Source organism: Neopelma chrysocephalum, unplaced genomic scaffold (genome assembly GCF_003984885.1).
Source record: "Neopelma chrysocephalum unplaced genomic scaffold, ASM398488v2 Primary Assembly neopelma1_22, whole genome shotgun sequence".
In the NCBI taxonomy this organism is placed as follows: domain Eukaryota; kingdom Metazoa; phylum Chordata; class Aves; order Passeriformes; family Pipridae; genus Neopelma; species Neopelma chrysocephalum.
The window spans coordinates 3717169-3733106 of NW_020897689.1; the positions used below are offsets into that span (position 1 = coordinate 3717169).

The 15938-nt window shown below is 37.3% G+C and overlaps 1 protein-coding gene across 7 annotated transcripts in view; it reads right to left on the reverse strand.

Annotated features, from left to right (window-relative positions):
* The window catches only part of RALYL (RALY RNA binding protein like), a 383196-nt gene that overhangs the window by 20916 nt on the left and 346342 nt on the right, over window positions 1-15938 (reverse strand). For 5 of the 7 annotated variants that reach the window (XM_027685835.1, XM_027685984.1, XM_027685748.1 and 2 more), the window contains 3 exons: window positions 12557-12720; window positions 11826-11906; window positions 3286-3399 (listed from right to left, as the gene is read on the reverse strand). In XM_027685835.1, coding sequence (XP_027541636.1) covers window positions 3286-3399; window positions 11826-11906; window positions 12557-12720 — 359 coding nt within the window. The remainder of the gene's footprint in view (window positions 1-3285; window positions 3400-11825; window positions 11907-12556; window positions 12721-15938) is intronic. The other 2 variants (XM_027685910.1, XM_027686239.1) reach the window with 1 other exon arrangement.

Consider the following 15938-nt stretch of genomic DNA (forward strand, 5'->3'; position numbering starts at 1 on the left):
TCTATATTTTTCAGCTCTATGAACATATTATTATTTTACCTTAAATTATTATCAGCTACACACACTATTCAAATCTGCTTGTGTTTTTCTGTACCATAGTCTTAAAGCAAGACATTTGTTTTACTTTTTGCCTTTGCACATTTATTTTGTCACTTACATTCATTTCTTTAACCTTTCTTAGTCTTTAGCCCCTCATTTTCAAATTGGTTTACTGAAGACACAGAACAATTAAGCTTTCCTCCCTTAGTCATCTAATGTTTTCAGAAAGATTCTTGCATTTAAAGAATAAAAAGTCACCTTAGATAGCTGCTCCAACAGTACTGTATTAGCAGAAGATTCAGCCCGTGGAGCCTCGCCTTCTATTGGTAAGGTGTTTTGTAAAACATCATGCTAGTTATAAGTCATTGTGTTACTTGCCTTACTGCACAAAGGTATGTGGATTGAATCAGCTATGCCTATTATGTCTGGCCCCACCACTTCCTGTCTCAAGCCACTTCTGAGAACACTCAGCTGTGGCAGTGATAACTGAATTAACTTTGGTCAAGGCTTTTAAAAAAGGTTTGCTGAAATGACAGACTCAATACATTTAAATGAGAAACCTTCTAGGATACAGCAGTTAAAAAATTAGGTCACTTACTTAATTGTCTTAATGAGAACATACACTTGATTCTTCAGAGGAGTCTAAAATACCACCTCAGTACCCAACTCTTTTGGTCTTTATTGGGAAGCTAAACTTAAGATCCTAACTTTCAGCCCCTATCTCTAATATTACAGGGAGAATATTCTCTAACAATTTTGTCACATCAAAACATTCCTGGCTTCCTGATTCAGATTTTTACAAACAACGGAGTTATTCCTACAATTTTCCTATGTGTGGGAAATCCTATTATCTATATTATCCCTATTGGATTGGTCGGGGTTTAATAACAGAAAATGACAGAACATCAACTGGTACTGTAAGCAGAATTTTCATGCAGCTGTAGAGCAGTAACCAATGTATGCACTGAACTTGTCCACTTGTAACCTGCCACATTCCTCCAGATGTAACAACTTTTAAGATTAAACATTAAATATTCTTCATGGTAGTGCTTCAAACCTAGAAAACCAAAAGGACAAGATGATGTCTTGATTTTTGTTTTGTGTAAATGAGACACAGATCCTCTCTCTGATCCCAGTCTTAGCAAGCCCACACCTTCTGGCAGAGGAAAGTAAGAATTAATGTTACCAAACCACAGAGAAGGAATAAAATCATCTCATCATCTCATGTCTGATACCGTAAATGAAATAGTTCAGCTACTGATATAGCTTACACAAATCTTTTAGCTGGCGAATCAATCATCTGCAGACTAATCAGCCAGGCTGCATAACTCTCCTCATCAACTCAGGAAACTTAAATGGGTTTCCATGCTTACTGATATCTCAGAGGTGTTTTTCTCCTCACACGCTCCACTGAGAGGCAAGGGATATGGGGGATGGATTCTGCACCTGATGTTTTAAAACTTCAACATTTTGAAACCACTTTTCAATCTCAGGATATTCATTGCTTGTCTTCAAAAGGCATAACACTATGATTCAATACAAATCAACATTTTCCTCCTTGAGCTGATTTCTGTTTAAATGAGTTCACTACAGTCCATTAGCAAAAGTGAAAATTGGATATCAAAGTACAATGATGTGCAGATTGTTTTGCATAGTAATGGATTTTATATAAAAGCTCCCTAAAGTAGGGATGCACCATCTCAGAGTATTTCAGTACACAAGTGATTAAATGGAGTGCCTTGCAATTACATCTTCACTGATTATACCAACTTTGTCTAACTTGCATAGAGTTCAAAATAGAATATAATGAGCACATATTGTGTACAGTTCCCCTAAAAGAGATAATCACACTCTGTACGAATGGTTTACCTTAGACTTGAAAAAACACCTCAACTTTGTGAGATAAACTATAACAGCTGAGGGATTGGTCCTTGTTGTCAAAAGAGACTTAGAAAGTGATTGTAAAGAGAAGGTAGTTTATTTTTTAAGTGGTTTTCCTTTTTATAAAGTTACTTGGGAACAGGAGGGATCCAGACCTAAATATCTATTTTGCCCACGTCAGGTCCATGGCCCTCAACCGCTAATTCCCAGTAATGTTTTATACAGTCTTGGTGGAACTCTTTTTATGTGTCCTGATGGGATTTTTGGCTTCATGTAACTCGCAACTGCCCAGACACCCAGGCAGCTGTGGGTTCCGAGGCAGAATTTCTTTCACACATTTCACACAAATTGCATAAAAAGTTTTCATCACAGAATGGAGCAGGGAAAAAATCATTGTTTTTCATGAGGTACATCTGTCATTGCCCTGCTGGCTCTCATTAAAATCAGCTCCTGTACAAAGATATACCATGTGATCTGTAGGGAAACGGCAAAGAAAATATCATAGACAGTCATAAGAATTGAAATTGTTTTCTATATACACCATGATGAAAATATAACCTTGTAACTCAGCATGACTTTAAAGTGTTGCCAAGTGAGATCATTCAGCTAAAAAAATGAACACTGCAATGACAGTAATAAAGATCTTGATTAAACTATAAAGTAGAGTTGGACTTTGTTATTTCCAAGGTTTGCTTCTAAACAAAACATTTTAAGCCAGAGAAAAGCTAAACTAGAGGTGTGGCCAATTTAACAAAGAGGTCATAGTTTCACTCAAAAGCTGAGGTTGGAAGGGATTTCTGGACTTTTCAAATCCAGTCCAGTCAGGGACAAACTTGGGTTTGTCCATGGGATCTTGGCCCAATGAGTTTTGAACCTCTCCAGGGATGGAGCCCCCACAGTCTCTCTGGGTAACCTGCCATATTGCTTAATTGCATCTCTTTTCCTTATATCAAACAGAAATTTTTCCTTGCTTCAACTTGTGACCATTGCCTATTGCTCAGGCAATAATTATTGATGTAGACCAGCTAATAATTCTTAATGTGGATAGCGCTACTGCCCCCATGGTTAACAAGCTCTAACTTACTTCTGTTCAGTCTGGTTTTAGAGATGTTTTGTTTCCAGAACATCTAGAAAGATTTTTTTCCTACTACGTCATAGAAAGCAATTCTTGCAATGATGGTGCATGTTCTGTAAAGAATATTAATCTATCCTCATAATAGTTCTACCTGAGAGTTAATTTACCTTGCTTCAGGCCTTCATTATGTAGCAAAATTTCTGGAAAGCTTCCATTCTCTTTGGTCTATCTGCTTGACTGGTAACTAGGTTCTAATTTAATCCATTTCACTACAAATTGCTTTTACCTACCTGCTTCAGCTTTTTGCTGCTTTTCAATCTTTTCCAGTCTCCCTAGTAAGGAGTCAATTTTTGTTTTGATTTGGGTTAATTCCTTCTTGATTGTTTGCAACTCATCTGATTTCACTGTGGAAAGAGAGCAAAATGCAAACCATGAAATAAACTATATTTGTGGTGACCTTCCCCCACTCAAGCAAAACGTTCTTTTTTCTTTTCTCTTTTCTCTCTAGTAGAAAGTCTGCTCCCTCATTTCTACCAGTATTTTTAGAGATTTAGCTTTTAAGATTAAGATTTTTAGTTAAAAGGCTGAATCCTAGGAAATCACAGGATTCTAAGCCCTAATGGCAAGAGTCTATGTGAGGTGTATTGTTCTGTAATAATAATTTCAGACAAAACATCTCAAGGGCATTCTTCATAAATCCAAGTCACTTTTACTGAAAAAGAGCCTATAGTGAAATAATGATTCAAATATCACCGACAACTCCCAGTCTTGCAATGAGATTTTGTTGGACTATTTTGTATAATAGTGACAACAATAAAAAGATCCCTCACAGTACATATTTTTCAGCAAGAGTTAATAGTAATATAAGTGCTAGGGCAGCCAGGAAAGTAACGTTATATTCCAGACAAAAGCTTCCTTGCAATAGGTGTTAAATTTTGTTGCTTCAAAAGCTTTCAGTTCTGGTAATTTCTTGTACTTTTTCCAACCATGGATAATATATGAAAATATTTCATTTTATGAGCACAGACAAGGACGTGGAGGCGGCACCTATAAATTCATAGCTCAAGTTTCCAAATCTTTGTTGCCTTGCATTACTCTTCAGTTTTGTTCCTTATTGCACTCCCATTGTCTAACGTAAGAAGGAGTAACTGCTTTGGAGGTGTTTTGGCTTCAAAAGAAACAGCACTGCAGCCCTCATAAATGACCGCATTATTATGGCATTATCAGGACATGTTTTTATGCTCAGTAAGTAGTCCAATCAAATTCACTTGCCCTGTTTGTGCTAGGATATCATGTGGAAAAGGTCAAGACGAGAAAATGGGAATCCTGTGCTAGCATGGGAGAATAAAGACATTTATAAAGGGCAAGAGTAGGTAACACAACTGTCATTCTTACAACTCTTGTAGGATGAAATAGACCACCACTGTGAGGGACTGGCAATGGAAGAGCTATGTTAATCATCCATCCTTACCATTGCTGTAGGAGGATATGAATTGACTTTGGTGTCAGTATCCAGAGCATCAATATACACAATAGGAGCGCCCTTTTTGTGCCCAGGAAAAGGGATGCTCTGCTATGAAGAAGGACATTTCCTTTCTGTCAAAAGGGTCTCCTGGTTGCATCTTGCTATATCAGTCCTGTTCATTGACTTTTGGGCGTGTATATCATCATGGTGTCTTGTATCTCATCATGCCCAATTTGTATTGGGCAGTCAATGTGATGATGAAGTGTGCAGACAAGTTATTACCTGCTTCAGTGGTAGAAAATGAGTGTGTGTTTGCTTCAAATCAGCTTTATTCCAAACTTATTACACATTCACTGAGGTTGAAATCAAGGTTTTTTATCTTAGAATATGGGTTATGTGTATTATAGTTATAACATCAGCTAAAGGCAGTAGGTTGCTATATGCAGTAATGCACTTGTTTAATCATGTGCTCATGTTGAGAAATTGCATTATCTCACACTATCATAGGCTGAAACCTCTGATCTCATATTGAATGAGCTGTAGGATTTAGGGAAAAAAGCATAAAAATAAACTTTGTGCTAGAGTCTTATATGTTACACAGTATTTGATGGAATTACTTTGTGTACTTATAGAGCAAGGCCTTGAAATGTTCTTAGAGAAATAACGGGTCACTGTCCAATCCTCCAGATCTGAAACAAAAGGTTAAGATTTTGACAACTGTATATTCAGAAGGTTACTGCTTTCCCAGGGGCAGTGGCTGGTCCATGCTGGAGTAGCAAGGTAGTGGAGAGTGAAATGGCGTGAATCGGTCCAAGGGGAAACACTAAGTGTTCACAGCAACCCACTATGAAGCCAGCTGGCAACACATCTGTGTGGCCAAGCTGTTGTGTCAGAGATGGTGCCTTGATTGGCAAACTTAAGCCTAAAAGGCCAAAACTCAGAAGCGACACTGCAAGGACCTAATGGTATTTGCTTCCAGTCTACTAAGCCAAGCAGAAGACATTTACACTTCTGAGTTTGGTAAGGAAACAGCCACATACATAGAGTTGCTGTTCAACTCAGGTCAAACCTTCTGCTGCACAGGGGCTTCCCTGTGGTGTCCCTAGAAAAAATAGATTGGGAAGAAGACATCACCAGAGAGAACACAAACACAGCAATGAGGATTCAAAGAACAAAGCCCAGTGGAAAAGGGCCAGGGGGTGCTGGTCAGCAGCTGGCTGAATGTGAGCCAGCAGTGTGCCCAGGTGGCCAAGAAGGTCAATGGCATCCTGGTCTGTATCAAAAATAGTGTGGCCAGCAGGACCAGGGCAGTGATTGTACCACTGTACTCAGCACTGGCGAGGTCACACCTTGAGTCTCGTGTCCAGTTCTAGGCCCCTTACTACAAGGAAAACATTGAGGAGCTGGAGAAAGTCCAGAGAAGGACAAGGAAGGCAGTGAAGCTGGAGAAGAGTCTACGGAGTCATATGAGGAGTAGCTGAGGGAGCTGGGGTTGTTTAGCCTGGAGAAGAGGAGGCTCAGGGGAGATGTTATCACTCTCTACTACTACCGGAAAGGAGGTTGTAGCAAGGTGGGGGTCAGCCTCTTCTCACATGTAACAAGTGAGAGGACAGAGGACATAGCCTCAAGCTGTGTCAGGGGAGGTTCGGCTTGGACATTAGGAGCAATTTCTTCATGGGAAGAACAATTTGAACATTGGAATGGACTGCCCAGGGAGGTTGTGGAGACACCATCTCACTGGATGTGGCACCTAGTGCTATGGTCTAGTTGACAAGGTGGTGGTTGGTCAAAAGCTGGACTTGATGATCTTGAAGGTCTTTTCCAACCTAAATGATTCTTTTATTTTGTGATCATACAGTCAATCACTTCAAGTTAACACTAAAAAAGACTGAAAGAAAAAAAGACAAAAAATTTTCAGCAAATCTGCACAACAAATTTTTGCCCTGTTTCCAATAGAGTTAAGGTGTAATTTGAGTTGCCTATTGTTTTAACTTACAGGGAATTTTACAAGTTTTCAAAATCATTCTCCTAGAGAAATTCCATTCCAAATAATATTGTAGTGGGTATTTCTGTAGAAAGTAGCAATTACTAAATAAAAATTATGAAGGACCCTTATGAAAAACAAGTTGACCCAGTAATACACCCTTGTGACAAAGAAGTCTGTCAACATCCTGGGCTGCATTAGTGAGATGTTTTGCTTTTTTTCCAGCAGATTGAGGGACATGATCTTTTCCCTTGTTATAGTTTAACCACAGCCAGCAACTAAGCACCACACAGTTTCTTGCTCCCCTCCAAGCCCCAGTAGGCCAGGGAGGAAGAAAATGGAAAGGGTAAAACTGAGAAAACTTGTGGGTTGAGATAAGAACATTTTATTAATTGAAATATAATAATACAATAATAATAATAATAATGAATAAAAATAATACAATAGTGAAAATAAAAATAACAGAGAGAGAAATAAAGCCCAAGGAATAGAAGTAATGTAAGTGAAAAAACAGCCGACTCATGCCCAACCAGTCCCTGAACACGCCCTGGGCAACCTTCTCCCTAATTTATTGCTGAGCATGATACCATGGTATGGAACATCTCTTTGGCCATCTGGGGTCACCGATCCACGGTGTGTCCCCTCCCAGCTCCTTGTGCACCCCCCAGCCTGCTCATTGGTGTGGTGGAGTGAGAAGCAGAAAAGGCCTTGACTCTGTGTAAGCTCAGCAGTAATTGAAACATCCCTGTGTTATTAACACTGCTTCCAGCACAAATTCAAAACACAGCCCACAGTAGCTACCGTGAAGAAGATTAACTCTATCCCAGCTAAACCCAGTACACCTCTCTAATCAGCACTTTTGAGTCCACTTCTGGAGTACTGTGTCCAGTTCTGGGCTCCCCAGACGTCCCTTCCAAGGTCAACCATTCTGTGACTGTGTGATTCAATAACTTCAGGCTTTTTAAGCAGTGTTATGATAAAGAAAAAATGTAGAGATTATAAATACTGTACTCCAGGTGTCCTGCTTTGAACATACAAATTCTCCTTTAAAACACCATGGATTTTTTTTAATTGATCTCAGACAAGAAATAAAGCTGTTGGTAAACATGACATCAGACCTTCATGTGTCCAAAATATCTGTTCATCTGCTTTGGAGTAATAGAACAGGAAATTAAAGTAGCATACTGTTTGGTTTTTTTTCCCTTTTAGCAGATAAGTAAAGGCCAGCAGGTGACAGAAATGCACGTATTGAAAGGGAAAGAAATCGCTAGTGAAATTCCTCAAGCACTGGCACCAAAATGACTAAATATCTTAGACAACTTTGATGCAAAAAAAGTAAACAAATAGGTGAAAATTACTGATTGCATAAAATTGAAAGGTGTTGTCTATTCAGAGTGAACTAGGTGATTTTAAGGAATGTTATATTAGAAAAAATTATGAGATACAATTGCACTGAAAAAAAATCCTACACTGGATTGAGTAACAGCAGAACTCCTACTCTTAGCACCAAGGCTAAAAAGCACTCAGCAGAAAAAGACAGTGACAGAATTATCGTTGGGTTGACAGTAGGCTATTACTATAATGCAACCCTGAGAAATAAAATGTAGTGCTAGGACTTGTCAAATGCTGTATTCCTAAAGATGGAGAAGTGTAATATCTTTGTGTAAGGAGTATAAGGTGAGTCCAGGTTGAACCACTGAATTCTAGCAGGTATACATGGAGCAGGGCTGTGAAGATGACCATAAAAATGTTTCCATTTTACATACACAGCCCGTACTGTGACAGAAGCATTTTGCTTGCTTACCTGAGAAAAAAGAAGGTAAAAAGAAATAAAACTTATATGCTAACACAGTGTTGACACAACAAATGAATATGAACAAAGGAGAAACAAACTAAGCCGGAAATTAGAAGAAACAGAGACAGAAAAATGCAAACATTAACTAACTTTAAAATGAAGCTTAAAGGATTAGAGGATGCAGCAACTTGCAACAGTATGGAGTTTGATTCAGCGATCCTGTCCAGCCCTTTGGGCCTTCTGGAGTGCATCTTTCATTGATGTATCTAACACCAAAGGAAGTAATCTACACCCAGGTGAAAACAAGAAATGTAATATTAAGGTCAATCACATTTTTAGAAATGAAAGTGTTGCTGTTGAACTACAGCTATATTTGTGAAACGCTTTTTGCCATAAATACAAATTGATTCATCCTGAAAGCATGATTTAGATTTCTTTGGAAAGAAATGTCATGTATTTTTATCCAAGCCCTTCAAGTTTAATATATACTATTTTATCATATTTTATTACTTATGTACCACTGAAAGATCAGTTAGCTGATGAAGCTAAATATAAACTATATGAGTGAAAATGAATTAACTTAAAGACATAATTCAATACATATTGTAACATCTTAAATGTCTAGTCCTTAATTGCAAGCACACAGGGTATAAAAGATTTGGTTAGTATTTTCCTCCTTATTTCAGATGCGTAAAATGAAAGTGCATACCCTGAGAGCTTTAATTTCTACATTGTCAGAAAAAGTGAGTTTTTCCCAGTTCTACATAGCGATCTGAATTTGCTGCTTCATACCATTAACATGAAGAACTACTATGTGTGATTTACACACCAACATGTTTAATTTTGTGCATTATTTCTGATAGTTTGGAAATGCTGATTCAGTGTTTTCAAGTCTTTGGAGTTAAAAAGAAAACAAAATACTGTCAACTGCTCTTTGAAAAATTAAAGATTTAGGAAAGAAATAAAATATTCCTGTTTCGTGTTTTGAAAGCAAACTTAGAACACATATTGGGACTTTTTGCTCAAACAAGAATTTACTGTGTTGGCAGACATTATTTTTGCAGATGTATTCATCAACGAGGAAGGCATTTTTTATATTTTTGTAACATCTTTGCTCTGTACCACAACAAAATCCTGTCTTTGGATTGCTGGTTTTCAGAAGTGAGTCCTTTTAATTTGGGTGATTTGACTGAGGGCTCTCTTGTGTTCTAACCTTTAATATGATATGTATGTATTAAATTTCTGGATTCAGTCTGTGTGGAGAAAACCGAGGAGAAGACTTATGTCTATGAGATTTCTACTTACATCTGAAAAGTATGTTAGAGGATGTGATCTCATGAGGGTTTTGCTATTTGGGGGTGAAATCTTTCAAGCATAGGCAGTACCATTTTGACATTGTTAATTCTGAACTTGCAATTAAGCTGTTTTATGGTCTTACATTTGATTTAAAACTCAAAATAGCCTCGTTCCCACAAACTATGTTTCTCTTTCTTGAAGAAATCCTTTATTTAACTAGCAATAAACTATGAATAGAATCAACAGTGCCTTAGTTCAGGTGGTCCATATTAGCAGCATAGAGTGAGGGGCAAGAAAATATTAAATTGCTTCATCCCACAATTCAATACAACCAACTTCTCTGAGAAAACGGCAAAGGAAGCCACAAAATACACATTCTCCACTTTCCAAACTGAAGCCCCTAAGTGAATGGTTCCATTGTTTCTCTGACAAAGGTCTTACAATAAGCTGATTACATTCTTGTTGAAGTAAATAAAATCATATTTCTACCTTTATGATGGGTTGGCTGGACTTGACAAAAAGGGAAGTAATTCTTTGGGGAAATTAAGTATGAAAATCTGTATACTGTGTATCTGACTCCTTTTAAAGATGTGCTGCATGCAGAAAGAATTTTTTGTGCAATTTATTCCATCACAATAAATAGTCTCTGCAGTTTTGTTCCAATTGCCATTGTAAAGAACTAAGGATAGAAACACAACAAAGGTGAAAATGTCAAACCATATTTTTAGTGATGTATCTTTGCAGCTCTTCCTTAAGTGTTAAAGAGCTGGATCCAAGGATGATCTTGTCACCTGGAGCTCTATGACTGACATTTTTGGAATTCAGATCACACCTGAGTACATTGAAGAATACTTTCACTGGAGCATAACACTGACTGCTTGGACCTGAACACTCCTGATTGCGGTTCCATTGAATAATTTATAGGTTCTGCAACACTTGCCATGTTACACAGACAGTATTTTCGAAGTCTTATAGCAAGTGACTGTGGGTACTTGGATCAGAGTTAAATCCTATAATATGCATTACTTAAGTCCTGACGTGGTACTACAAAACATTTTTTGAAATGCAGAAGAAATAGTAAAGCCAATTTGGTGGTAATTCTGAGAAAGAAATATCTATACGTTAATCTAATATTTTCTGTCTCATTCACAACAATGAAAATCCAGATTTCTGGGCAAGAGTTCTTCTTGATGTCTGTTGCAATACACTAAGATCCTCAGCTCTTTAGAATTTTAGAGTTTTTCTAGTTCTGGACAATGAGAAAAAAAGTCAAATACTTATCTGAAAATAATTCATCTTTTCAAGGCAAAGTGAGTCCAAAAAGCCCATTCCTATTAGATCATGCTTTAGGATAACTAGCAAATTGAATGTACTGATATGACTAACAATTCATATGAATAAGACAACAGTAAAGGATGAACAAATGAGATATAATGAATGAATTTGTAAGCGTATATACTTACTAAAGCTTTGATTCACTGTATGAAAATCCAGAGACTCAAGGGCTGAAAAGGACTAACAAAATAATTTAAATTCTAAGTTTTCTAAATTGAAGATCTTGAGCTGCATGCTTTCTTTTAAATTCATAGAAGAAAACATAATTCATCACTTAAAGTACTGAGGGAAGGCAAAAAGCATTTATGGACGAGTGGATTACTTCAAGATGTGTATGAAAATATCTAGACTCATGCTCATCTTCCAGAGAACAAAGATTACTCCCAGTAATCCTCTTAGGGTCTGAGTGAGCTTCATAACATGACATCTAAATTTAGATATCTTCCTGTTTGCTAAGTGTGAAAACTCTCCTTATTGGTAATGGACATGTAGCCATTCATTCACTGAAGACTTGTGAGTGATTTAACTGTACAGGCAAGAGAGTATCTCTTTTTCAGAATGTTATCCTTTCCAAGGATGGCTTGAGATCCTTGCTCCTGAGCGTACAATATTATCTGTTTACCACATGTCCTTTCTTTCAGTCACACGCATGTTTATTACATGTTTTCCTTCAAGGTCTCTGATATCATCTAGTCATACAGTAGGATTAAGAATGGATCCTGATGGGCTCCCTAGAGATCCAACTTCTTTGTTAGATACTAGTGTGTGAGATTTGGATATGTTATTCAAGCGCAATATATATCTGGGTACTGTTGATGCTATAATTAACTCCTCTGGCAGTAAGATGTACTGTTGATGGATTCACATGTAAGACAGTATGATGTTTTGTTGACCACTCTGGTACTACAAAAGTCTTATTGAAGTCTCTCCATTCTTTCTAATATCTGATCCCTACCTGATCTTTCTCTTCCTCTTCCAGTGACGCTTCCAAGGACAGTATCACTCCACATAAGGGGCAGGGGAAGACGGGTGGGTGCTGAAAGATGCACGAAGAGGAAGATGAAGTTCCCAGGACATACTATGCAGTGGGGAGCTTGATGAACTTGGAGAAGGGAATGCCTATTGTTCATCAGCTCTTCTAAGGCCAACTCACTAAAGAAGGGTTAAATAACCCCAAGTTGCCAATCCTGTTTTGAACTTCCTTTAAACTGGGCAAAGACACTTTGCCTCTTTCTATCCTCAAAGGAATCTGGTAAAAAAAGAACACATAACCCAACCTCCTGTGCCCCTCCCACCCCATCCCATCATCTTACATACAACCCTTGTCTCCACGTAAGTCATTGTGCCTCTGTCTATAACAAGATTATTATCTTTGCTGTATTACCAGCTGTACACAAGACCTCATGGTGGATGAGTAGTCGGGGTGATAGAAGATTTTAAACAGGCTTCTTCTGAGGCCAAGGAAGCAGCTGAAATGTTGTTGAAAGAATTTTCTTCTAAAGTGTCATCAGTGTGCTCCTTGACTTGCAGGAAAGGCCTGGAAGCTTTGGTAAAATAGCCAGTTTTTCAAGCTAGACACTGAGGGTAGAAAATGACTGCAACAGAGCTATACAGTGGAAGCTGTCTGCTTGCAGAAATTGCTAGGATCATTGTTTCAATAATATTCAACTGATATGAGCAACTCACATTTTGATCCTGAGGAAGAAGCCCCACTTGAGGCAGATCGTGATGCTCCTTTCATGGAGAAAACCCCTTTGCCTCTACGAGTTGTTGTCACAGCCACACGAGGACGTTTCAGTGGAATCACTGCACGGGGTGGTGGAGGGACACGGCCATGGTAATCAAACAACCTGGAAAAGATTAAGTCAGCCGAACTCCATAAAACCTTCTGTGATTTCATGTCATGGAAGCCCTGTCAACTAAATTTTCATGTTATCTTTGAGAAAATTAGCCTTTGAAACCTTAATCACTTTATATCACAGTCAAATTACATTTCAAGGGTCTATGCACATTAAGTGCCTTATTCAGATTTCAGTCACAGACCAGTGCATAGCTCTGGTCATATTTTGTTGCATGATTTAAATAAAGGATGCATTATTGGATGCTGTTATTTGCAGTATGGAAAATCCATAACCTGCTTTCCACAGGTCCACATCGTTTCATTGCACACAACCAACAGTAGTACATTTTGTTGTGACATTGCAGGTTCTTTATTACATGCATGACTTAAATTCCAGTTTTCTATCTGCTATCTTTAAAGATGTAAAAAATAAAAAAGAACTTTTCCGAAGACAACCATCTCTATAAAAATAAATCCTGCAGTTCGTAAAATATCAAGAGTCTTTGCATATGTTCTCATTATTGAAGAATGAATTAGTGCAGAAACAATAAAATACCCAAGCATCCTTAATTAGAAAAAAAAATGTTGTTCAAATCAAAACCACTAGCAGGTAGATATTCAGAGATTTACCACTACAGTCAATGAAAGACGCTCAAAAATGAGCTATTATTCCCAAACAGAATAGCCCAGTCCTAAAAATACAGTTATCAATAGCAGATAACCAGCCTGTGTAGAAGAAAATAAAGGCAGTAGAAAAAGTAATAAAAACTACAGATACATGTAGAACATAAAAGCTATAAGTTCTGAATATGAAATGTCAGGAGAAGAAAGTTCAGAAAATGAGGATTTTCAGTTCAGAGTCTGAAGCAGAAGGATAAACAACATTCGCACAAAATATTCCCAATTTTTCTTGTAACTAGTAATTATGGAAATTTATAACTACATATTTAATTTTCACTGTTCTGACTACTGTCACCCACCTGGGCAGATAGATACACACTTGAAAACAGGCACACAAGAAACAGTAATTCACTCACCACAGCATCTAACAGGGTGCTGAACAGGAAGCAGAATCAAACTTAAATCTTCTAATTCATTTTCTGTCAAGTAAACACCTAGTGTTTAAATCCTAGGTTCCTTACTTCTGTCTATACTGTAATCCTACAGAAAATGTAACCATCTTTCTCTTTTTCCATAGCTGTCCACAAAATGTGTCACAGAGGTCCTGTCACCCCCACTGAATGTGAACTCCATGGCCTCAAATATTCTCACAAATAAGCAGTTTCTAGCCACTGTGAGCATAATTAAATAACTGTGTATGAAGATGAACATGGAAACTTTTTTTTTACTTTTGATGTAAATAATAGCGCTCATTGTCACTCACCACTTATCATATTGGATGATCTGCAGGTTGGTGACATTACTGAAAAAAGGTTCAGAAGAACTTTAAACTATCATGCAAATGGTCATCATGTGATTATTTCTCCAAAGGTGATTTTTTTTGGCTTCCAATGTTTCATGTTTAGATAATATAGCGAAATGTGACACTATGTTTCCTTTTCTTCAATATATATAGAAGAACTGTTATTCATCTATTCCTACATTTATTTCTGAACTTACGCAGATTTTGGCTTTGGTGTTTTGTTTTACCAAGTTCTATATATTTCAATAATATGCTTTTTTTTTAGAAAAAGAATGTTTCCATTTATCAGTTTTGAAGTACTTTGCCTGTTTTCCTTGTGCTTGTAATAGGAGGACTGATAAACAGAAATGCTCAGTTCTAAAGGAATTATTTGCCCCAATAATCACTAATATGCACATAATTGTGCCTTTTGTTTCAGCCACCCAATCTGTCTTCATATAGATTTTATTTTAGAGCACTAACCATTCTTGTCACCCTTTTCTGACCCCACCACTGCTTTAGTCAAGGTAAGATAGAAGTATTGTACCTTCAGGGAAGTTGGAAAATTAATAGATATTAGAAAACAAGATCTATGGTTTGGAGTAAAACACAAAAATTCAGGAAGTTCAGAAGTTCAAAAGTTCAAAAATTCAAAGAATCATGACTATAAATCTTAAATTATATTCCTATAGGCATGTTGATAGTTGTTACGTTGTATTCTCCATGGGATTTTCTTTTCCATGACTGCTATATAGAGCTTTTCATCTTTCCCTTCCATTAACTTGTATTTAACAGAGACTGTTAAGGTCCTACAGTTTTTATTGTCAGAAGATCAGTATGTCCAGCCTTGTGAGGCCAACCTCATATTTAGGTTTTTTATCATAAATGTTCTGCTGTCTTAATCCTGAAAGATTTCTAAATGAGAAAATCATACTATTAAATAGATTTATGGATACATTTCACTCTCAGTGGTTTTCCATAACAACACAATCACCAAGACAGACACCAGGCTCCACAGAAACAACTTTTAATCTACCATAAGTATTTCTTTCATTGGGAAAGTGTAACCATTATAGTTGGTCATTTGTTCTACCCATAACATACAGAATAAGGGAAAAAACTAAACACATATAACTTTAATATTCATGTGTCATAGATATGAAACACTACTCTATTTAAAAACATACAATTCCACCAATGAAGTTCAGCGTAATAACCTTGGGAAGGTAACTTTTTACAGGACATGAGCTGCTCCTACTGTAAAGAACGGACTGACTGGAACTAAACTGCATTGATGGCTTTCACTTCATCAGTTTCTATCTCATTAATTTTAGCTTTGTACAAAGGGATCATGGTGATTTACATGCAAAACCAAAAGTAGTGGCTCAAATTGAATCAACCCCAGGAAAAAACAAACCTGAAAAATATTTTTTACATTTTTCTCACCATGTTCCTAAGCTGAAAGGTATACAGCACATGCTAACTTAAGTTCCGGGTGTGAACTGTTCCCCTGCTACTGTCCATTGCTTTATATAAAAGAATTCTCAGATTAAAAGACATTGGTGAAGCAACGTTTTGTTCCTCTCTGACTCACTTGGCCTGTGCTAAACCAAGCTGCTGTAATGCAGAGACACAGCACTGCTGGATGATGAGTTGATTATTTATGATCATCCATGCTATCCCTGTGTTGTGGAGATTCTATAATATCTGAATAAATAAATTTCCACAGTGCTGAGCTAGGCTGCGTGCATGTACTCAAGGCAGAATCTCCAGTTGCTCAGGTATCCAAATTCTTTTCCTCCTATAGAAACACACCTGCTGTTCAC